The sequence below is a fragment of the Carlito syrichta genome, unplaced genomic scaffold (assembly GCF_000164805.1).
Source record: "Carlito syrichta isolate Samal-C Ts95f unplaced genomic scaffold, Tarsius_syrichta-2.0.1 Scaffold132658, whole genome shotgun sequence".
Taxonomy (NCBI): Eukaryota; Metazoa; Chordata; class Mammalia; order Primates; family Tarsiidae; genus Carlito; species Carlito syrichta.
In genome coordinates this window covers 81,504-102,425 of record NW_007076754.1, presented here as the reverse complement: position 1 = coordinate 102,425, position 20,922 = coordinate 81,504, and the positions used below count along the sequence as shown (strand labels likewise).

At 35.9% G+C, this 20,922-nt stretch overlaps 1 protein-coding gene across 2 annotated transcripts in view; it reads right to left on the bottom strand.

Moving 5' to 3' along the window:
* Positions 1 to 301: 301 nt before the first annotated feature.
* UCHL3 (ubiquitin C-terminal hydrolase L3) overlaps positions 302 to 20,922 on the bottom strand; it is a 59,133-nt gene continuing 38,512 nt past the window's right edge. For both annotated transcript variants that reach the window (XM_008049352.1, XM_021708185.1), the window contains exons 7-9: positions 14,605 to 14,680; positions 1,687 to 1,745; positions 302 to 519 (exon numbers count right to left, since the gene is read on the bottom strand). In XM_008049352.1, the coding sequence (XP_008047543.1) occupies positions 436 to 519; positions 1,687 to 1,745; positions 14,605 to 14,680 (219 nt within the window). In that variant the 3' untranslated portion in view covers positions 302 to 435. The remainder of the gene's footprint in view (positions 520 to 1,686; positions 1,746 to 14,604; positions 14,681 to 20,922) is intronic.

Below are 20,922 nucleotides of genomic sequence, written 5' to 3'. Positions count from 1 at the left end.
TAGGTCAAGGCTGCGGTAGCCATGAGTGCAACTGCACTCCAGTTTGGGTAACAGAATGAGACCCAAACTCAAAAATAAAAATAAAAATAAATACATAAATATGTTAACATATGATATAATGTATATTCATACTGTGTAGATAGGAATTGTGCCTGGTATCCCAATACAAAATTTCCTATGAAACTGAAAAGAATAAGAAAGTCATTGCTCGTTATCAAACAAGATACATTCTTCACAAGAATGAAAGGGAAGGAAAGAATTGCAGCATTAACTTGAGGCAAAAAATAAAACACAGGCTAAGTCAAAGTTTAATTCACATAAAGTTTAATCAGTCAAGTTAATGAAAATATCAAAATTTTTGAGTTAGTGTATGGCAGCAGGAATTTAAATTTTGTTGCAAATAATAGAGTATTTGGTGTTTCCATTATCAATAAGCTATGCTGCAGAAAGAGCAATCGCATTAAATCTTAATTCATCAGGGTCACGTTCCATAAACTTCTTGCAAACTTCTATGGCATCCTATGAGGAAAAAAAAGTATAATTTTTTAGTTTAAAAACCATGTGACTTACAAATGACAAACAAGCATTTCATATTTTTCTAATTCATACTAACTTTAAATGGCAAACTTCCTTTTCCAAATGACAAAGACCACCAAGAGAGTGAACAGTTGGTACCCTAGTCTGCTTGACACAAAAATGTAAGATACAGTAAGTGTTCTTAAAATGCTTTTAAGGAAATATTACATGTTGCATTGATTCTAACCTACACAATTTGTTCACATTTTAAAATCTCTAAAATCAGGATCAAGATATGATTAATGGTATTTTGGACTCAATAGACTATGGAATGTAAATACTGTTCTCATCTTTTTCAAATCTGACACTTGTTCACAGAAAGAGCTCTGGAAATCTCTTTGTTGTAGACTTTTAACACTAATTCAAATTTTCCTTTTAGATTTTCTGAAGAGAGCAAGAATAAAGAAGCATCCAAATACAGAGAAAGTGTTATACAAGTGCTCTTTACAGACGTGTGTGTGTGTGTGTGTGTGTGTGTGTGTGTGGGTGTGTATGTGTGTGTGTGTGTTTCAGCTGGAGTCTCTGTCGCCCTGGTTGAAGTGCAGTAGCACACTCACGGCCACCGCAGTCTCAACCTGCTGGGCTCAGGTGATCGTTCCTCCTCAGCCTTCCAAATAGCTGGAACTTCAGGCGCACACCACTATGCCCAGCTAATTTTTTTTATTTATTGTAGAGACAAGGTCTCACCAAATTGCCCAGGTTAGTCTCAAACCCCTGGGCTCAGGTAATCATCTTTCCTCGGTCTCCCAAAGTGGTGGGACTATAGGCTTGAGCCACCACGCCCAGCTAGAGATGTTTTAAAGATGACATAATATTAATAACACTGGGCCGAGGTGAGTGGATTGCCTGATCCCGTGGGTTCGAGACCCGCCTGGGCAACTTGGCAAGACCTCATCTCTACAATAAATCAAAAATTAGCCGGGCGTGGTAGCGCGTGCCTGTAGTTCCAGCTACTTGGAAGGCTGAGGCGGAAGGATCGCCGGAGCTCAGCACATCGAGGCTGCGGTGGCTGGGAGCGGCCACTACACTCCAGTCTGGGTGACAGAGTGAGACTCCAACTCAAAAAAAAAAAAAAAACACTGAAGGTGGACCAACAAGTATTATTGTTACCTCTAATAATGTTTCATCACTAGTTTCCCCATGGTTAATTGGAAATGGTTTTCGCCCATCTGTGGAAAACAGACAAACAGTTGAATGCTTAGCTGTTCTTACAGGGTAATGTACTTTCAAACTTCCATTTTCCTTTTCTCACAGTGAGACAAGACAAGTTACAAGATATTTTTAAAAATATATACTAAAACAAATATTTTATATGTGCTACCTATGAATATTTTATAATATTCAGGATTATTAGAACTTTGCTTCCATGCTTAAAAGCCTAAATTATGTATCTTCATGAATAGAATTTATTACAAATAAATACTGGCTTTAATTTCCAGAAAGGAATATGCAAAATTAATAGGCAATTAAAAAAAAGTTATTACCCCAGCTTTTATTTAAAAAATTTTTTAAATTTCTTTTTTCATTTTAAATAGGAAGATCTTAAGTAAGACTGACATGTTTACCCCAATGAAAGGGAGCCACACTATCATGGCTTATATAATGCTACTGATAATTGTATACTACCAATGCAGTAATATAGAACAATAATCCAAATAACCTAGGATTATTTTACCGACAACAAATAACCAAATTCACAATTAAGCTAAATAATACTTTCCAATACAGGAAGCCTCCAACATACGAACAAGTTCCAGTCCAAGAACACGTATGTTAAGTCCCACAAAGTCAACCTAGGTAACCAACACAATTGGTTATATAGTACAATATGTATCTAACAGGCTATACTGAACCTGGCAGAGAGAAATTATACATAAAAAAATGTAGGTGTATATAATTAAAGTTCATAACTTAAAGGTCTGTATGTAAGGGACCTACTGTATTGTGAAAAAAAATGAAAAAGTCCAGAATTACATAAATTCATGCTAACCCAAAGTTAACTGATACTCTATATCCAAATCTATAATTGGCACTTCATCAAGTTAAATCCATGAAACACAGCCCCTTTTACAATTACATAGTTTCTAAGTATAATAAAAATGTATGAAGATGCATGCATAGTGACAGACTTGGTTGTTAAGACATATTTTTAAATAAAAATGATGAGTAAAAATTGACAAATAAATCTCCACATAAAGTAACATTAATTTGCATTAATTATACCATCAGCATTTGTGATCCTCATTTTTGGGCGAACATTGAAATAAATATTCAAAATCCAAAAGAAACATAAGTTACAGTGCCTAGACATTATTCCTAAAGTTTACAAGAACCATAAAGGAAATATTTTCCTACTAAATATTACACAGGTATGCTTATTTATCCACATTTCTATAAATCTATTTTTCTAATTATAATGCATATTTCTCAGTAATATACACTAAAACATCTCCTGAAAAATATCCTTTTATGGCAAAGGCATAGGCCTCAGTAAACTATTTAATCTAAATTTATATGACTTTATTATATTTGCTATGTGTTGACTCATTTTGTATGGTTTTATTTTTAAATTTTTGCATAAAAGTAAAGTATAAATAAAGAATGTAGGTTTTTCTCTCAATTAATTATGTATTAATATATGTTTTTCTTTTTTCTTTTTCTTTTCTTTTTTTTTTTTCCCAGAGACAATCTCATTATGTTGCCCAGGCTGGACTTGAACTCCTGGGCTCAAGCAATCCTTCTGCTTCGGTTTCACAAATAGCTGGGACAAGTGTGCCACTGCACCTAGCTTAATATACATAATTTCCTAGTTCCTATCATTTACTTATTGGTATCATTCAATAGACTGGTGAGCTAGTAAACTATAGTGAAAGATTTTCCTTCATATGCAGCTACTGTTTAAAGTGATATATAAGTAATTTCAGATATTATTATAGACTCAGAATTATTAAACATTTTATCTTGAAATGTCAAAAGAATATAAACAAAAAGAAACCGTATTGTTTTTTGTTATAATAACAGTTTAGAGCAAAGACTAATAATTATCTTTATTGTTGTTCTAATCCTGAGGTTGTCTAACTTCAGCTCATGAGTCAAATACTGCTTTCAGCCTATACTTATACCTCATTTAAGCTAAGACTTGTTTTTATGTTTTTAAAAGGTTATTTAAAAAAAAGAAGAAGAATATATGATAGAGAAAGTGTGTAGCCCACAAAACCTAAAATATTTACTACTTTGCTCTTCACAGAAAAATTTTGCCAAAACAATAAAATCTAAAAGTTGCTGTTCTAACCACCACTACCACAAAACTGCTATTTCTCAACAACTTTGGGTATAATTTAAGCAAATGTATGTTCTAGAGAAGAAGCCATGAGGCTCAGACACTGCTAAACCTAAAGGCCCCTTCTAAAAGAGGCAAGAAAAAGCTGTACCTTGTCTGTGGGTCCAATGACCCAGTAACCTCAGTCCAAATGGGCTGTACCTTTTATAGGCTGGACAGGAAAGAGGATGCTAGCCCAGCTCTTTGGTAGTGACTAAACAATTCATTCAGATCTTGTCTTTTTCACAAGACCCCAGAGAAAGACAGGCAAGAGAGCTGTACAAGAGACAGGAGACACAACAGATACTACAACACAATAAAATGCCTATAGTTCAGATCACCAAGTATCAAGTATCATTAAATGTTCAAGGACAGCTAAAAAATGAAATGATGGAGCTTAAATCAAAGATGTAAACATAAAACCTCAAACTATAAGAACCTTAGAAAACACAGGCGACACCCTCATGGAAATTGGAACTGGCAACAAATTCCTGACCAAAACCCTAAGTGCCCATACCATAAGAAATAAGATAGACAAGTAGAACCTCATCAAACTGATGAGCTTCTGCAAAGCAAAAGAAACCATCAAGAGAGTAGGGAGACAGCCCACAGAATGGGAAAACATATTTGCGAACTATATCTGACAAAGGCCTAACATCTGGAATTTACAAGAAACTCAAAAACGCCGCAAAGAAAAAAACAAACAGCCCCATTAAAAAGTGGGCAAAAGACATAGAGAGACACTTCTCAAAAGAAGATATACGGGCAGCCAACAGACACATGAAAAAGTGCTCAGACTCACTCATCATCAGAGAAATGCAAATCAAAACCACGTTGAGATACCACCTAACCCCAGTGAGAATGGTGATCATTAATAAAACAAACAACAGGTGCTGGAGAGGATGCAGGAAAAAAAGGAACGCTTCTACACTGCTGGAGGGAATGCAAACTAGTGCAACTTCTTTGGAAGATAGTGTGGTAATTTCTGAAAGAACTAGAAATTAACCTTCCATATGACCCAGCAATCCCCCTATTGGGAATATACCCAGAGGAAGTCAAATCATTCTACAAAAAAGATACCAGCACACACGTTTGTTGCAGCTCTATTCACAATAGCAAAAACATGGAACCATGCTGCCCATTGAAGCTGGACTGGATAAAAAATAATGTGGTACATATACACAATGGAAAATTATGCAGCCATAAAGAAGAACAAACATATGGACTTCACAGCAACTTGGATGGGTTTAGAGTCAATCATACTCAGTGATCCATCACAGAAACAAAGAACAGAGTACCATATGTTCTCACTCATAAGAGGACCTTGAACAATTATCATAATACTGTAAGAAAGGGATTGGCAGTAGTGGGAAACTGCCAGGGGAAAGGGGGTGGAATTGGCAGTTAAGGGAAACTGCCAGGGGAAGGAGGGGCATACCTCATCAACAAGGATACCTGCATAATGAACATTTGTATACCTAACCCTGAATTGTACCCCATATCTTTAAAATAAAATTTAAAAATTAAAATAAAAAAAGACTTAACAATAAAAATAAATAAAAAGTATAGGCATACCTCAGAGATACTGCAGGTTTGGTTCCAGACCACCACAATAAAGTAAATATCACAATAAAATGAGTCACAGTGTAATATAAAAGTTATGTTTGCATTATACTATAGTCTATTTGGTGTACAATAGCATTATGTCTAATAAAATGTATACACCTGAACTAAAAAATACTGTATTCCTAGAAAATGTTTTATCTTAACCCTGATGGGTGCTGATTGATCAGGGAGATGGTTGCTGAAGGTGGCAGTGGCTGTGGCAACTTATTAAAAGAAGACAATGAAGTCTGACACATCAATTGACTCTTCCTTTCACAATGGATTTCTCTGCAGCATGTGATGCTGTTTAATAACACTTTAATCACAATAGAACTTCTTTCAAAGTTGGAGTCAATCTTCTCAAACACTGCTGTTGCTTTAATAACTAACTTTTATCTTCTAAATCCTTTGTTGTCATTTTAACACACCTTCACTTCACTAGGAGTAGATTATCTTAAGAAACCACTTGCTTTGTTCATCCATAAGAAGTAACTCCTGACAGTGCACAGTGGCTCACACCTGTAATCCCAACACTTTGGGTGGCCAAAGCATGATGATTTCTTAAGGCCAGGAGTTCAAGTCCAGTCAGGTCAACACAGCAAGACCACTAACTCTACCAAAAAAAAAAAAAAAAGTCAGCAGGGTATGGTGGTGCATACCTGTAGTCCTGGCTACTCAGGAGGATGAGGTGGGAAGATTGCTTGAGCCCAGGAGTTTGAGGCAATGAAGTATGATTGTGCTACTGAACTCCAGCCTGGGCAACATAGCGAGACTCTGTTTCTATTAAAAAAAAAAAAAAAAAGCAGCAGCAACTCCTCATCTGTTTCATCATGAGACTGCAGCAATTCAGTAACACCTTTAGGTTCCACTTCTAATTTTAGTTATCTTGCTATTTCCACCACATCTGTAGTTGCTCCCTCTACTGAAGTCTTGAACCTCACAAAGGAATCCACGAGGGTTGGAATAAACGTCCTCCAAAATCCTGTTGATGTTGATGTTTCAATTCTTCCCCATGAATAATGAATGTTATCAATGGCATCTAGAATGGTGAATCCTTTCCAGAAGGTTTTCTATTTACTACCTACACCCAGACACATCAAAGGAATCACTATCTACAGCAGCCATAGCTTTGTGAACTGTTTCTTAAATCATAAGATTTGAAAGTCGAAATTACTCCTCAATCCATTGGCTGCAGAATGGATGTTGTATTAGCTGGCATGAAAACAATTTTAATCTCCTTATACTTCTCCATTAGCGCTCTTAGGTGACCAGGTATATTGTCAACGAGCAGTAATATTTTGAAAGGAATCTTTTTCTAAGGAGTAGATCTCAACAATGGGCTTAAAATATTTAGTAAACCATGACATAAACATATGTGCTGTCATCCAGACTTTATTCCATTGATAGGGTATAGGCAGAGTAGACTTAGCATCATTTTTAAGCATCCTGAAATTTTTGGAATGGCAAATGAGCATTAGCTTCAACTGAAAGACACCAGCTGCATTAGCCTCTAAAAAGAGAGACAGCCTGTTCTTTGAAGTCAGGCATTGACTTCTCCTCTCTAGCTACAGACGTCCTAGATAGCACTGTCTTCCAACAGAAGGCTGTCTTGTCTACACTGAAAATTTGTTTTGTATAGCCATCTTCATCAAAGATCTTTGCTAGATCTTCTGGATAACTTACTGTAGATTCTCTATCAGCACTTCTTGCTTTACCTTGTACCATGTTATAAAGATGGCTTCTTTCTTTAAACCTCATGAACTAACCTCTGCTAGATTCAAACTTTTCTTCTGCAGCTTCCTCACTTCTCTCAGCCTTCAAACAATTAAAGAGAGTTAGGTCATTGCTCTGGATTAGAATGTTGTGGTTGGTTTGATCTTCTATTCAGATCACTCGAACTTTCTCCATGTTCAGCAGTAAGGTTGTTTTGTTTTCTTTACATTTGTGTACTCACTAAAGTAGCACTTTTAATTTCCTTCAAGTACTTTTTTTTCCATTGCATTCGCAACTTAGCCTACTTTTTGGTGCAAGAGGCCTAGCTTTCGGCTTCTCTTGGCTTTTAACATGCCTTCCTCACTAAGCTTAATCATTTCTAGCTTCTGACTTAAAATGAAAGACATGCAATTCTTTCGTTCACTTGAATGCTTTGAGGCCACTGTAGGATTGTTAATTGTTCTCATGTCAATATTGCTGTGTCACAGAGCATAAGGAGGTCCAAGGAAAAGGAGACAGACAGGAGAATGGCTGGTAGGTGGAGCAGTCAGAACACACACAACATTTACCAGTTAAGTTTGCCATCTTATATGTGCATGGTTCATGGCACTCCAAAACAATTACAATAGTAATATCAAAGATCACTGATCACATAACAAACATAATAATGAAAACATTACAAATATTGCAAGAATTACCAAAATGTGATACAGAGACACAAAGCAAACACTTGTTGTCGGAAAAATGACGACCTTTGCTTTGCTTGCACAAAGCAAGGTTGCCATAAATAATCTTCAAAAAACAAATTATCTATAAAGTACAATAAAGCAAAGTACAATAAAACAAGGTATGCATGTATTATTATTACCCTAAATGAGAAAATACTACATACATTAAAGAACAGTATTTTGGTTTTTTTTTTTGAGTCGGAGTCTCACTGTCGCCCAGGCTGGAGTGCAGTGGCACACTCACAGCCACCCCATCATCGACCTGCTGGGCTCCAGTGATCCTTCCGCCTTAGCCTTCCAAGTAGCCAGAGCTACAGGAACACACTACCATGCCCAGCTAATTTTTTATTTTATTTTATTGTAGAGACGAGGTCTCACCAAGTTGACCGGGCTGGTCTCGAATCAGTGGCTCAGGCAATCCACTCGCCTCAGCCTCCCAAAGTGCTAGGATTAAAATCTGAGCCACTGAAGGAACAGTATTTTCAAATGCTATAAAAATTCAGAGAACAGGAGAGCTCTGAAAACATTAAAAATATGATAGAAAAATTTAGAAACTTGAAAGGGGTTTGAATATACAGTTAAAGAAAAATCGCAGAAAGAAGGACAAGAGACAGAGTAATGAAAAATAGGAGAGAAATGATAAGGAGTTCCAAAAAAACAAGAATAGAGGGAAACAGAAGAGAAACCCAAAGAAAGAAAATTTTCCATATTGAAATACAGGAGTTTCTAAAGTAAGAAGATCCACTTAAGTTCAATATTATGATAAAAATGGACCCCAACAAAGATTTATTTCCATACAGTGTCAGACTACTTTGGTTTAAAAAAAAAAAAAGAATCCTGTCAGGTACAGTGGCTCACACTTGTAATCCCAGCACTTTGGGAGGCAGAGGCAAGAGAATTACCTGAGCCCACAGGTTCAAGACCAGCCTGGGCAACTTGATGGGACCTCGCCTCTATAGTAAACTTAAAAATTATCCGGGCGTGGTGGCGTGCATATGTAGTTCCAGCTACTTGGAAGGCTGAAGCAGAAGGATCACCTGAGCCCAGCAGGTAGAGGCTGCGGTGGCTGTGTGTGTGCCACTGCTCTCCAGCCTGGGCAACAGAGTGAGACTCCGACTCAAAAACAAAAAAGAAAATCTGGTGGGTTTTAACCTACTATAGAAGCAATAGATCATCATCACAGAGAGTGAAAAGGGTCATACAAACCAAATCTTTGCATCACATTATGAAAGAACTCAACATACAAGTAGGTTCTGCATTGGTTACCACCATACTTAAATATTTTAAACTAGGAGACACTTCTGCCCTAGGTAAAGGGAAGATTTTCCACTTGAAAGATCTATTGATATGCAACAGGATAAACACCAAACAGAAGCAAAGTATACAAAGTTTGCAGGGTTTGAGGGGGATAAATAGGTCATATGCAAAGGATCAGGAATCATAATAACCTTAGACTTTTTAACAGTAACTCAAGTAAGTTAAAATACAACAGAGCAGTGCCATCAATATTTTGAAAGAAAATTATTCTCCAATTTAGGACTTTCGAGTATTTCAAGCTATGCAAGGTCATACTTTTAAAGTCTAAAAGTATTTGTCTCCCTCTCATCTTCCCTTTCAAGGAACTACTGGAGGAGGTAATTTTTAAAAATGAGTAAACAAAGAATAAGAGAGACATCTAGATACAGGAGCTTCAGCAGAGGAATGTATCAAATGGAATCTCCAGGATGATCATCAGGAGACATCCCATGACAGCAAGTGAGTACAAGTCCTAGAGTACAACCTGTCCTGACTGGAGCAGACAAGGAGGCACTGAGAGAGACAGCCAGAATGCCAGATGCCAGATGTTTCAATGTACAGAAAGGAGATTTACAGCAATGGAAAAAGAGCCTGGGAAAGACTTAGTTTTAAGTATGTAAGACAATAACAACAAAAAACCATTAAGCAAAACAAGAACTCTGGAGAAATAAAAATGTTAAAATGCATTAGTTATGGTTCAGCTGCAAATAATGTTTCTGTAGTCAGAGTAAGATAAACAACCATAACTATATTGGGGGAAGAAGAAAAAGGAAAGTATGTGTTTTGTGATTGGGAAGAAGGAGTAAGAAAAGAGGGTGGTGAAGTGAAATCCTTATCTTCTACTTAGGGAAGTTAAGAGATAACATTTGGGAACCTCCACCTCCAGCCATGATTTAATAACTGGTATTGGACTAGGCCTCCCACTTGAAACATCTAAAAACCTGGACAATACATATGAAACAGTTGTTTGGAAATTGGGAAACAGGTTGCCCAGAACTATAAGAAAGCCCTACAACACCAGCTTTTTGCCAGGAAACATTTACTTGACCCCAGTACAAGAAAGGGAAACCCAAGCAAAGCACAAAAGTTTCAATGAGCTCAGGAGAAACGCGCAGAATTCAAGGAGACTGAGGCAGCTAGAATTTGCAAAATACTAGAAAGAAAGTAGCTGCCCACTTTAGAGAGCTATAGCTTTCTCTGGGCCAGGCCAGGATTGGTGTGCAGGATAGCAGGAAGCACTGTGTCTGGGAATGAGCTCTAGATCAGGATGGCCAAGAGAGTCTAGAAGCAATGAGATCTCAGTAGCAATGAACACATTTAGCACCCAGATCTTGGTTCTCAGTACCATTTTCCACTTAAAGGAACATGGTTCCTTAGAGAAGTGGCTGAACATAAGGCTGGGAAATGAAAAATAAAAGATGAGCCTGGAACATCTTGTTTCACCTGAAAGTGCTCAAAGAATGACAGGAATATTAAAACAAAACAAAACAAAACAAGGGTCAGTTTAAAGGGGTTCCCTTCAAAGCCCAAGTCTGGGATAATTTTAGTATATAACACTTAAAACATAATAAAATTATTTAGGATATAATGAATTATAATCTTCTAAGTAAAATATGAACCCATGAGTCCATTCCGGCATAAATGAATGAATGAATAAATTGGGGAAAAAGGAAAGCACCCTATGTTGGAGGAATTTTTTTAAAAATCACCATTTAGAAATTATCACGATGGTAATACAGTCAAGAATCATCAATAAATGTAAAATCTGGTAGATAAAAGTTTAATGAGAAACTGCACATTTACATAGTCTCGAAGAACCTTCTGAAAAATATCTCTTCATACTTATTAATTTTATAGGGAAGAAATTGAGAGATATCATATAAACCAGGTGATAAAAGTTGACATCACCAGTAATGAGACAAATTGACATGTATGCTTCCTGATATGATGCACTGAGAAGAATGCAGCATCACTTCCATGGTATTCCTGCCAAAAACGTATAAACCATAATGAAAACCAGAACACCAAAGTAACTGCCTTATGCTCTTAAAAATAAATGTCAAAGATATGAAAGACAAGAAATGATTGAGGAACTATTCCAGATTAAAGGAGACAAAGAAACATGACAATTAAATTCAACACAAATCCTGGATTGGCTCCTAAACCTACAGAGTACATTACTGTGATAATCAGCAAAATTTTAATGGGATCTGTAGATTAGATGGTAATACAGATCAATTGCAATTTCCTGATTCTGAGAATCATATTGTAGTTATGTAGGAGAGTATCCACTTGTTTTGAGGAAATACACACAGAAGTATTAAAGGATAAAAGGGCATCATGTCTACAATTTATTTTCAAACAGTTTAGAAATACTAACTGAATCTGGGTAATCTGGGGAAGGATGTATGGGAGCTCTGTGTATTATTTCTGTAACTTCTTTGAAAATGTACAATTATTTCAAAATAAAAAAATTTTAAAATGTTTCAAAGCATTCCTATCACTTCAGGTAGGCAATAATTCATTAGTGAAAAGTTTTTAAATGGATTGTTCATTTCTGAATTCATCTCCAAACCCAGTTAATCTACAAGGAGTCCTTATATCTATTTTAAAATAAGTACTTCTTCCTCTTTTAATATATGCCAGGAACTACATGAGGCCCCCAAGGAAAAAAGAAGGAGTGGTAACAAAAAGAGAAATAACTCACACCTCTTCATCAGTAACTTTATAATTTAGTATAGTAGGGAATGAATATAAGAAAGACTACCAGCATCCTCCGTTAAATATTTATCTTACAGAAATTAACTTGCACATGTCTACAATCACATAGCCTTATTTTTAAAAATAAAGTTACAGTCATCTCTTGGTATCTGTGGGGGACTGGTTCCGGGACTCCACCCCACCACCATACCAGAACCTTGAGGTTCTCAAGTCCCTTGACATACAATGCCTAAAATAGTGTAGTATTTGCATATAATCTGCACAATTCTCCCAGATACTTTAAATCATTTCTAGATTACTTATAATACCTAATACAACATAAATGCTATCTATGTAAATAGCTATTAAACTGTATTTTTAAAATTATTATTTTTTAATGTCGTGCTATTTATTTTTCAATCATCTTCTACCTGCATTTTATTGAATCCATTGATGCAGAACCAGTGGATATGGAGGCAAACTGTACTTTGAAATGATTTTTTTCCTTAAAAATTGTATACCCCTCTTCTTCCCTCCCCTTCCCTCCCTTCCTTTCCCTTCCCTTCCTTTTCTTTTCTTGAGACAGCTCTTGCTATGCCGCCCAGGCAAGAGTGCAGTGGCTATTCAGGTGCAATCATAGCACATTGCAGCCTCAAACTCCTAGGCTCAAGCCATCCTCCTGCTTTTGCTTCCTGAGTGGCTGGGACTACAGGCGCACGACACTGTGCCCAGCTGCTGTTCTCGTGGTCTGTTTTTCTATTCACTAACTCAGTACTACTGTTGCTCAATATTCCTTTGATTGTAATAGAGCCACATCAGGGTTACTGTCAATTTCTCTTCCAATGTAATCAGCAACTACCCATCTTCATTTGTCTTGTACCTATCCCTGCTCTATATGACATCACAAAGATTATGGCCTGTCTTGACAACTCTGAAATTCTTTAAATTCATTTTAAAAATCTAATCCCAACAGGCCTCTAATTCTCTCTGTCACATTGCTCATTCTTTTGATAAAGAATACTTAAACCAAACAAGACCTCAGTAGTTCTGTTTCTTCTCTGAAATTCTTACTTCAAACCAATTTTAAAATCCTTTTTGGTTGATCTTGAAATGCTCCAAAAGAGCATCATTCTTCATGCATAGCTTACTATTCATATATATCCTTCCTTCTAACTGCTCTTTTAGCCTCTGAGCTCAGAGAACTATCTAGCCAGGCAAACGAAGTTTTTAAAGACAACTCTTTCCTTCTCATTGAGGTTATTAGATATAAATATATTTTTACAAATATCTTTTAGATGTATTGTTTGCTGTATAAGTCTCTCATTCTGAAAGTCACAATCACATTTATAGTCTTGGTTATGGATCATGTTTATCTTTGCTCTGCTCTTTCCCAAATCTTTCTTGAAGTCAACAGAATGTGTCCGATAAGTCTCAGCATTCTCTTTACTTCCTTTTTCATTAATGATTCCTTGTTATTCACAATTAAGAGTAGACACTCTGCTTCCAGAATCACTTAGACATTTGAAGTCCTGCATAATTTTATCTCTTTGTAAATTTTGTAGGCTGAACTAGCAAAGCATGTCTTCCAAACTATTCTGCAAATCTGTAATATACTCCCATTAGCAATGACTTCTTTTAAGTTTGATTCCTACTCAAATAACTCAACTATTGTAGACAACCCTTAGGGTTGTACATTTCTGTAAATGTTCTTTCTTTTCCTCATTCCTTTTGATAGAGTCATTTTAAAAATAAAGTATATGATCTACTCCAAAAACAAAATCCACCTAAAATTCACGGATCATATTTACAGTCACAATCTGAATTCTTTCAGAAATCTCTGCCTTTATATAGATTAAGGAATATGAATGTGGAAAGTTAATATATAAATAGCAAATGAGAGGTATGAGAACCAAAAATTATAGTATCTAGAATTACTGAAAAAGACTTTCCTTTTTTTGTTTATTTGGCCTTTTTAAACTCAAGAAGTCTTATGAAAAAGAATTAGAAGGATTTACAATAAGAACTGTATACCAATTATGAAAAAAATAAAAGAAGTTTCCTCTGACTGAATAAATTAGCTAAAATTATGTGGATGTCCTCCAACATGCCATTAAATAGTCCACCTATAGATAAACTTAAAAAAAGAATGCAGGTGTAGGCCCAAGTAACAAGTAATTAATCACGGGTACTTTGACATATGCCTGCAGGAGCCAATGCCAGAAAACATAGGCTCCTGTAAAGTCTTTTTAAAAAATCAGATGGAATATATAGGGACAGTACAAAATTGACACTCATTACTGACTACCAAATCAAGCCATTGTAACTATTACATTATGTTTTAAAACTAACGGCAACTCATCTAGATGCTGATGATAATAATTCAACAACTTAGTAGCAACTGCCAGAGTGGCTTGCCAAAGTTTCCTGTAATAGTTTTTATTTTCTTGCTTTGCTAAAATGCAAATATTCTTGATTTATAAATTGCTTAAACAAAATGATTTTTTTCTAGTAAAATATCTTAAAAGGAACACTGTCATTAAGTCAACTCAACTTTATAGGGCAATCAATTAATTTAAATAAATACAATAAGTATCAACAGCCCTGTTTATCATAGAGACTTCCACATTTACCATTTCTCTCCCCAGGACAAATTAAAACAGTTCTTACCTAATTCATAGAGATGCCCATCTACATGAACTAATGCAATAAAATGAAGATCTACTTTTTCATCTATACTTGGTGCCTGGAATAGGAAGGAAAAATATATATTATGTAGTAGTAGTCAAACAAATCAATCAACTGTATATAAATACATACAAATAACACCAAATGATATAAGAGAACATTTACTCACTATAATTCAAAACTTAATCTTTGATATAGTAGACAAAGAGTGACCATGCCTATGTTTGGTGACAATGTGCTCACTCACCAACAAGGAAAACACTGACTAAAAGCACATCTCTCTAAATCTCAACTGATCTAAAAACCAAAAGTCTCATCTACCTTGGAAGCCTCAGCACTTAGCACAATGCCTGGTACACAGCATATGCATAAAGCATACTTATTGAGCAAAATAAATGCATTAACTTATCTGTATAATTTTAAAAATTTGCAAAAAGCTAGTTAAAACATTTTTAATAATGCATAAGCAGTTTTTAAAAACTTCCTTTCAAGTTAAATTTTAAGACATCAAGAAAGTTGTTCCTTTAATGATTTGAACTTGATAATCTCATGTTTTGAACAACGCAGTGTAAGCAGTCTTTGAGTGAAATAAGTACCTTAACTCACTCTAGATTTTAAAAGTTTAAAAATGAATAGATGCAGGAAAATAACCCAGAAGATTAAAAGGGGTGGGGAAGGATAAGAACAATTTTTCTTCTTTTTTTGGGTTGGAGTCTCACTCTGTCACTCAGACTGGAGTGCAGTGGCCGCTCTCGGCCACTGCAGCCTCGACCTGCTGGGCTCCGGCGATCCTTCCGCCTCAGCCTTCTGAGTAGCCGGAATTACAGGCATGTGCTACCACACCCGGCTGATTTTTTGATTTATTGTAGAGATGAGGTCTCACTGCCCAGGCGAGTCTCGAACCCACGGGCTCAGGCAATCCACTCACCTCAGCCTCCTAAAGGAGCGGGATTACAGTCTGAGCCACCGAGCCCGGCAGATAAGAACAATTTAAAGTACAATTCATTACAGCCTGTGATTTATCTCTGCTTTTACTTTTAATAAACAGCTTAAAATTGAAACTAGATCTAGGTTTACTTAGCTTATCACATTCAGTTTGCATGAGCAATACGTACATTTCTTAGACATCCAAATAACTTATGCAATGTCAATACACTGATGAATTGGCACTGTCTGTAATATGCAGAAACCATGCAGCCAACAATAATAGGTGCTAGCTATATATAAAATCTAAATAGTCTGAAACGAAAAACAGTCACTTAAATACAAGTAGAACACAAATTTTAGAGACAAACATTTTCAATCATATCTCATTTTACTTACTGTCCTTTCAGGAAGACACATAGATAGCATCTTAACTCAAAAAATTATACCTATGGAATGCCAAAAAAATGTATATACACATTTTAAGCATAATGTTCGCAAATGTATATACATTTTTTGTCACCCCCTGTATTTTCACCCTCAAGTGATTACATATTTTCAGGCGGTTGTAATACAAAGTTTTCTGATGCAGATACTGAAGGGCACAGAATAAACATTACTATCTTGGATTTACAGAAAACTTCTAAAACATTTATAGAACACAGTGACTCATCTAATTTCATATTACTCTTCATAATTTCCCTAAAATTATGAATGGAAGAAACTCAACATATACTGATGTGGCAAACTAGCTCTTCCTAACCTCAATCTAGAACCACAGAATTCCACACTTGGCAGGAACCTCCAATACTGAACTCTTCTCTACCACAGCGCCATCTTGTGGTAGCCTTTCTAATTACAGGGGACCTCCTCTAGGTTTTGAGGCAATCCATTCCCTTGAGGGAGTTTTGTTAGAACTTTCCCTCATACTGAGCCCACGGGTTCGAGACCAGCCTGAGCAACTTGACAAGACCTTGTCTCTACAATAAATCAAAAAAAAAAAAAAATTTAGCCATCTCTTTGTTTTTTCCACCATTTTAGGAAAAAAATCTAATCCCTCCTGAACATATTTCCTCAAATACTTAAAGAAAGTTATAATGATTCCCTTATGTTCTTGGTTAGGGAATCAGAAAACATTAGTGATCTGAATCCAATACCTTCATTTTATCAATGACTAGAAGAGAATTCAATTTTTCAAGGCTAAACCTAGGCAATTCTGCATACTATAACTTTAATTCTATAACAAAAATGCAGTAAAGAATTCTTCGTTCAACTGGGAAATAGTTTCGTTTTACTCATTTTTAAGGCCATTTTCCAACAGGATATCAAATATTTTAAATCTTTTGAGCTTTATGTTTTCATAAATTATCAACTGCTTTAACACCATCTCTTCTTAAGAATTACACATCTTATAGCTTCTATTTTTCATATTTTGCCAGTAAATACAATCATGCTAGAGGTAAAAGTAATACCACTGGAATCAGAGAACTGAATATGTACCCAATACCAGTAAGCGTTGGCTTCTTATCCATTTTGAGGTTTAAGTGAGATGTATGAAGGTAATTTGTTAGTGCTATGTAAACTTTACATATTATTATTTTGAGTTGGTGGTCTCACTCTCACCTAGGCTGGAGTTCAGTGGCATGATCACAGTTCACAGCAGCCTTGACATGCTGGGCTCAGGTGATTCCTCCACCTCAGCATTTTTTTTTTTTTTTTTGAGTTGGAGTCTCACTCTGTTGCCCAGGCTAGAGTGCGGTGACACGCTCCCCGCCACTGCAGTCTCTACCTGGGTTCAGGCAATCCTTCTGCCTCAGCCTTCCAAGTAGCCAGAACTACAGGTGTGTGCTACCATGCCTGGCTAATTTTTTTTTATTTATTTATTGTAGAGACGAGGTCTCATCAAGTTGTCCAGGCGGGTTTCGAACCCGTGGGCTCAGGCAATCCACTCACCTTGGCCTCCCAAAGTGCTGGGATTACAAACTGAGCTACCAAGCCTGGCCTCACCTCAGCATTTTGAGTAGCTGGGACTAGAGGTACGTGCCACTATGCTGAGCTAAATTTTTTTCTTTTTTTTTAGTTTTTTTGTAGAGACAAGATTTTACCATGTTTCCCAGGCTGGTCTCAAACTCATGCCTCAGCCTCCCAAAGTGCTGGGACTACAGGTGTGAGCCACCACACCCAGCCTATGTATCATTATAATAATAATACTCTACTAACACAAATGTAAGCAATGACCAAATCTAGTGACTCAAAATTGTGTGTCACTGTACCATTAAAAGTGCATACTAAAAATACAAAAGAGAGTATGAAAAGTCTTCAAACTATTATAAAAGAGAAGTAAATCTCAAAATTTTTAACCCTTCCACAAAACCTCAGTACCTTTTATAAGCCTTTTCCTTTGGTCAATATCAATTACTCTGAGAGTCTTCAATCTGTTAATTATTCAATTTTACTTGAAAATTATTCCACTAAAAACAAGCACAACAAATAAAAAGCAAATTCCAGCAAGTCTTCTGTTCCAAAAAATAACAAACTAATAACTACACAAAGGTCAAAATACAGAGGCAATGGATTGGATCTTTTTGCTTATATTTTTATATTTTTTTAATTCCTTAATTTAGAATATAACACTTAGTTATCTCAATGAATTAAAAAGTGGTATAATAAATCAATGAGAAATTGCATATTAAATATAAATTTCAGATTATCAAAATACATATTAAATTAAATGTATAATTACATGACACTTAATATATACCAGGCACTGTTCTAAGTGTTTTATATGTATCGAACAATTAATTGTCATACAAGTTGAACATCCCAATTCAAAAACCCTAAGTCCAAAATGCTCCAAAATCTAAAAATTTTGAGCGCCAACCTCATACTCAAAGAAATGCTCACTGAACCATTTCAGATTTTCAGGTTTGGGGTACTCAACCAGTAAGTATAATGCAAATATCCCAAAAAATACCTCTGGTTCCAAGCCTTTTAGATGAAGGATATGCACCTTGTATAAACCCAATAAGGTAGGTAAGATGAATATATCCATCTTACTCTCAAGAAAACTGAGGCACAGAGGCATTAGGTAATATGCTCTAGGTCATATAGGTAGTAATGATGGAATCTGGATTCAAACCCAGGCGGTGTGGTTCCAGAATCCATGCTCTTAACCACTATGCCATGAACATATTTAAAGCTATAAGGCAATGGAATTAATATGGAGCAAAGATCAACATATAAAGACATATAAAACTGAAAATGCCAAATTTTATGACACTCATTTATATTTAGAGTATTTTTTAAATAGAAAGGAAATTATTCATGTTTAGAATTGAATCAATTGTGCCAGGTCAGAATTCACAAATTTAGGCTTTTTCCCTGGACATCTAATTCACCTTCTATCTCTCACTGTGCCAAACAGTGCATAGCACAGTAGGGAGACAACAAATATCAAATGGATGAATGGAAAAAAAAATGATAAATGAATGTTGTGACCCAATGAGAATAATGAAATGGGGGGGGGGAAGAGAGAGAGAGAGACAGAGAGAGAGAGAGAGAGAGAAAGAGAGAGAGAGAGAGAGAGAGAGAGACAGACAGACCAGTTTGTTGATATTTGGCACAAATGGATGGCTATGCTGATATCTGGTGAAAGCAAATGTTTAAGGAAAGACTCCACTTCACAGTTTGGATATAACTCTAGAAGGTTAAATAAGGAGAAGTAAAGAATGTTTGACAATGACTATTAATTGCTTTTAAGTATTAAATGTATGCATAATTAGACTTCCTCTGGCTTAAAAGTCATGATGATTTACAGAAATGTCAAGTTTCTTAAAAATGTGTGGCACACATCAAAGCTTTTAGATACTGCATTTCCAGGTATGCTATGCCAAACAGTCATGCCTTTCATAGTCTAAAACATCACAAAGACAAGAACTGTAGTTGTTTAATCCTGCAACTTATTTCAATTATGGGAACTAGAATTGTATTGTCAACCTCAACATTTAAGATAATTAGCAAGATTATATGAAAAATATACTTTTTAATAGTTTGCAAATATTATTAGCCTATGAAAGAGAAATCATAAAATTTGTGGGAAGCCTACATCAATACAGAAGGAGAAAATCTTCATCTCCCACTTGGAAAAGATCTTTAGAAACTGAATAGGCAGGGAAGATCGGATCAAGATTAAACCAAGTACCTGAGCCACCTCAGGGAATAAAATATCTTAGATGAAACACCCTACACCATGAAGGATTTAGATTGAGGATAGAGTAAGTAAAGTGACCCCAGAGCATGGCAAGAGACTAAAGTCATGCTCAGAAACATGAAAAAAATAAATAGATGGCAAAGAACTCAGAAGGTACATAGCATTTGTTGACCTGAGTCAACTAAATGAAATCAGAAAGCTGAAGGGTAAGAGAACACATATTTACTTTAATAACTAAAAGGAACTTAAACATTATCACAAATGTGAATCAGTAATCATCAAAAGGCAGATGCCCTTATGTTGGCAGGATATGGAATGGAAAGATGGATGTTCACCAAGGCACTGGCGCAAGTCAAGCTGGACTGCAAAGCATAGAGGTATGCTTGCAATCTTATTGGGGGAGAAAAAGCTAATGGTTGAGTGAACCAAGAGAAAAGCACTCTGAAGACTGAAGACGTTTAAGGAAAAACAAATACAGACTGCCCTTGTCACTGGAAGAAGAGATGGAAGATTGACTACACTTACAACAGAATGGAGACCCATAGATGGTAGGCGTAAGAAGGGTCGCCAGCGACGAAGACGGAGAGATGGACTGGCAGCCTTTGCAGGGCCTACATGGTTACGTTTGACCCAGGGCAGGGATGCATGGTGACACAATGATGAGGCCTTCGTTCTGCAGTGGCTAGAATGAGGCTGTGATGAGGATGGCGAGGAGGACTACATAATTGAAAAAGAGAATATTTTACTTAGACCACGTTACTAGGTGATCATGTATTCTTAAAAGCAACGTATGGTCATGACTTATATTCATATGGTCTATTACCTTTAATAAGCATAATCTAGCAAAAAGACCACATATGAATATTGGTTAAAAGCGGGTTAAGTAAAAATATATAACCAAGTATCAGGTTATTTGCTATAGTCCTGTTAGTGCACATTTGAAATATTCACATATCCTCATTTGCATAGACTTAGGGAGCTGAATATTGAAAAGTCCCTAAAATGGAATTATTACATCAAATTGTTTTTAAAAAGCAACACACACAGAAGAACCATGTAACAAATACAAAACACACGAAGAATAATATGTAGAAGAAAACTATATGATGATAGGCATTGGTAAAAAGAATTTTCTGAAGGAAATACACTCCAAGGAGAAAAAAAAA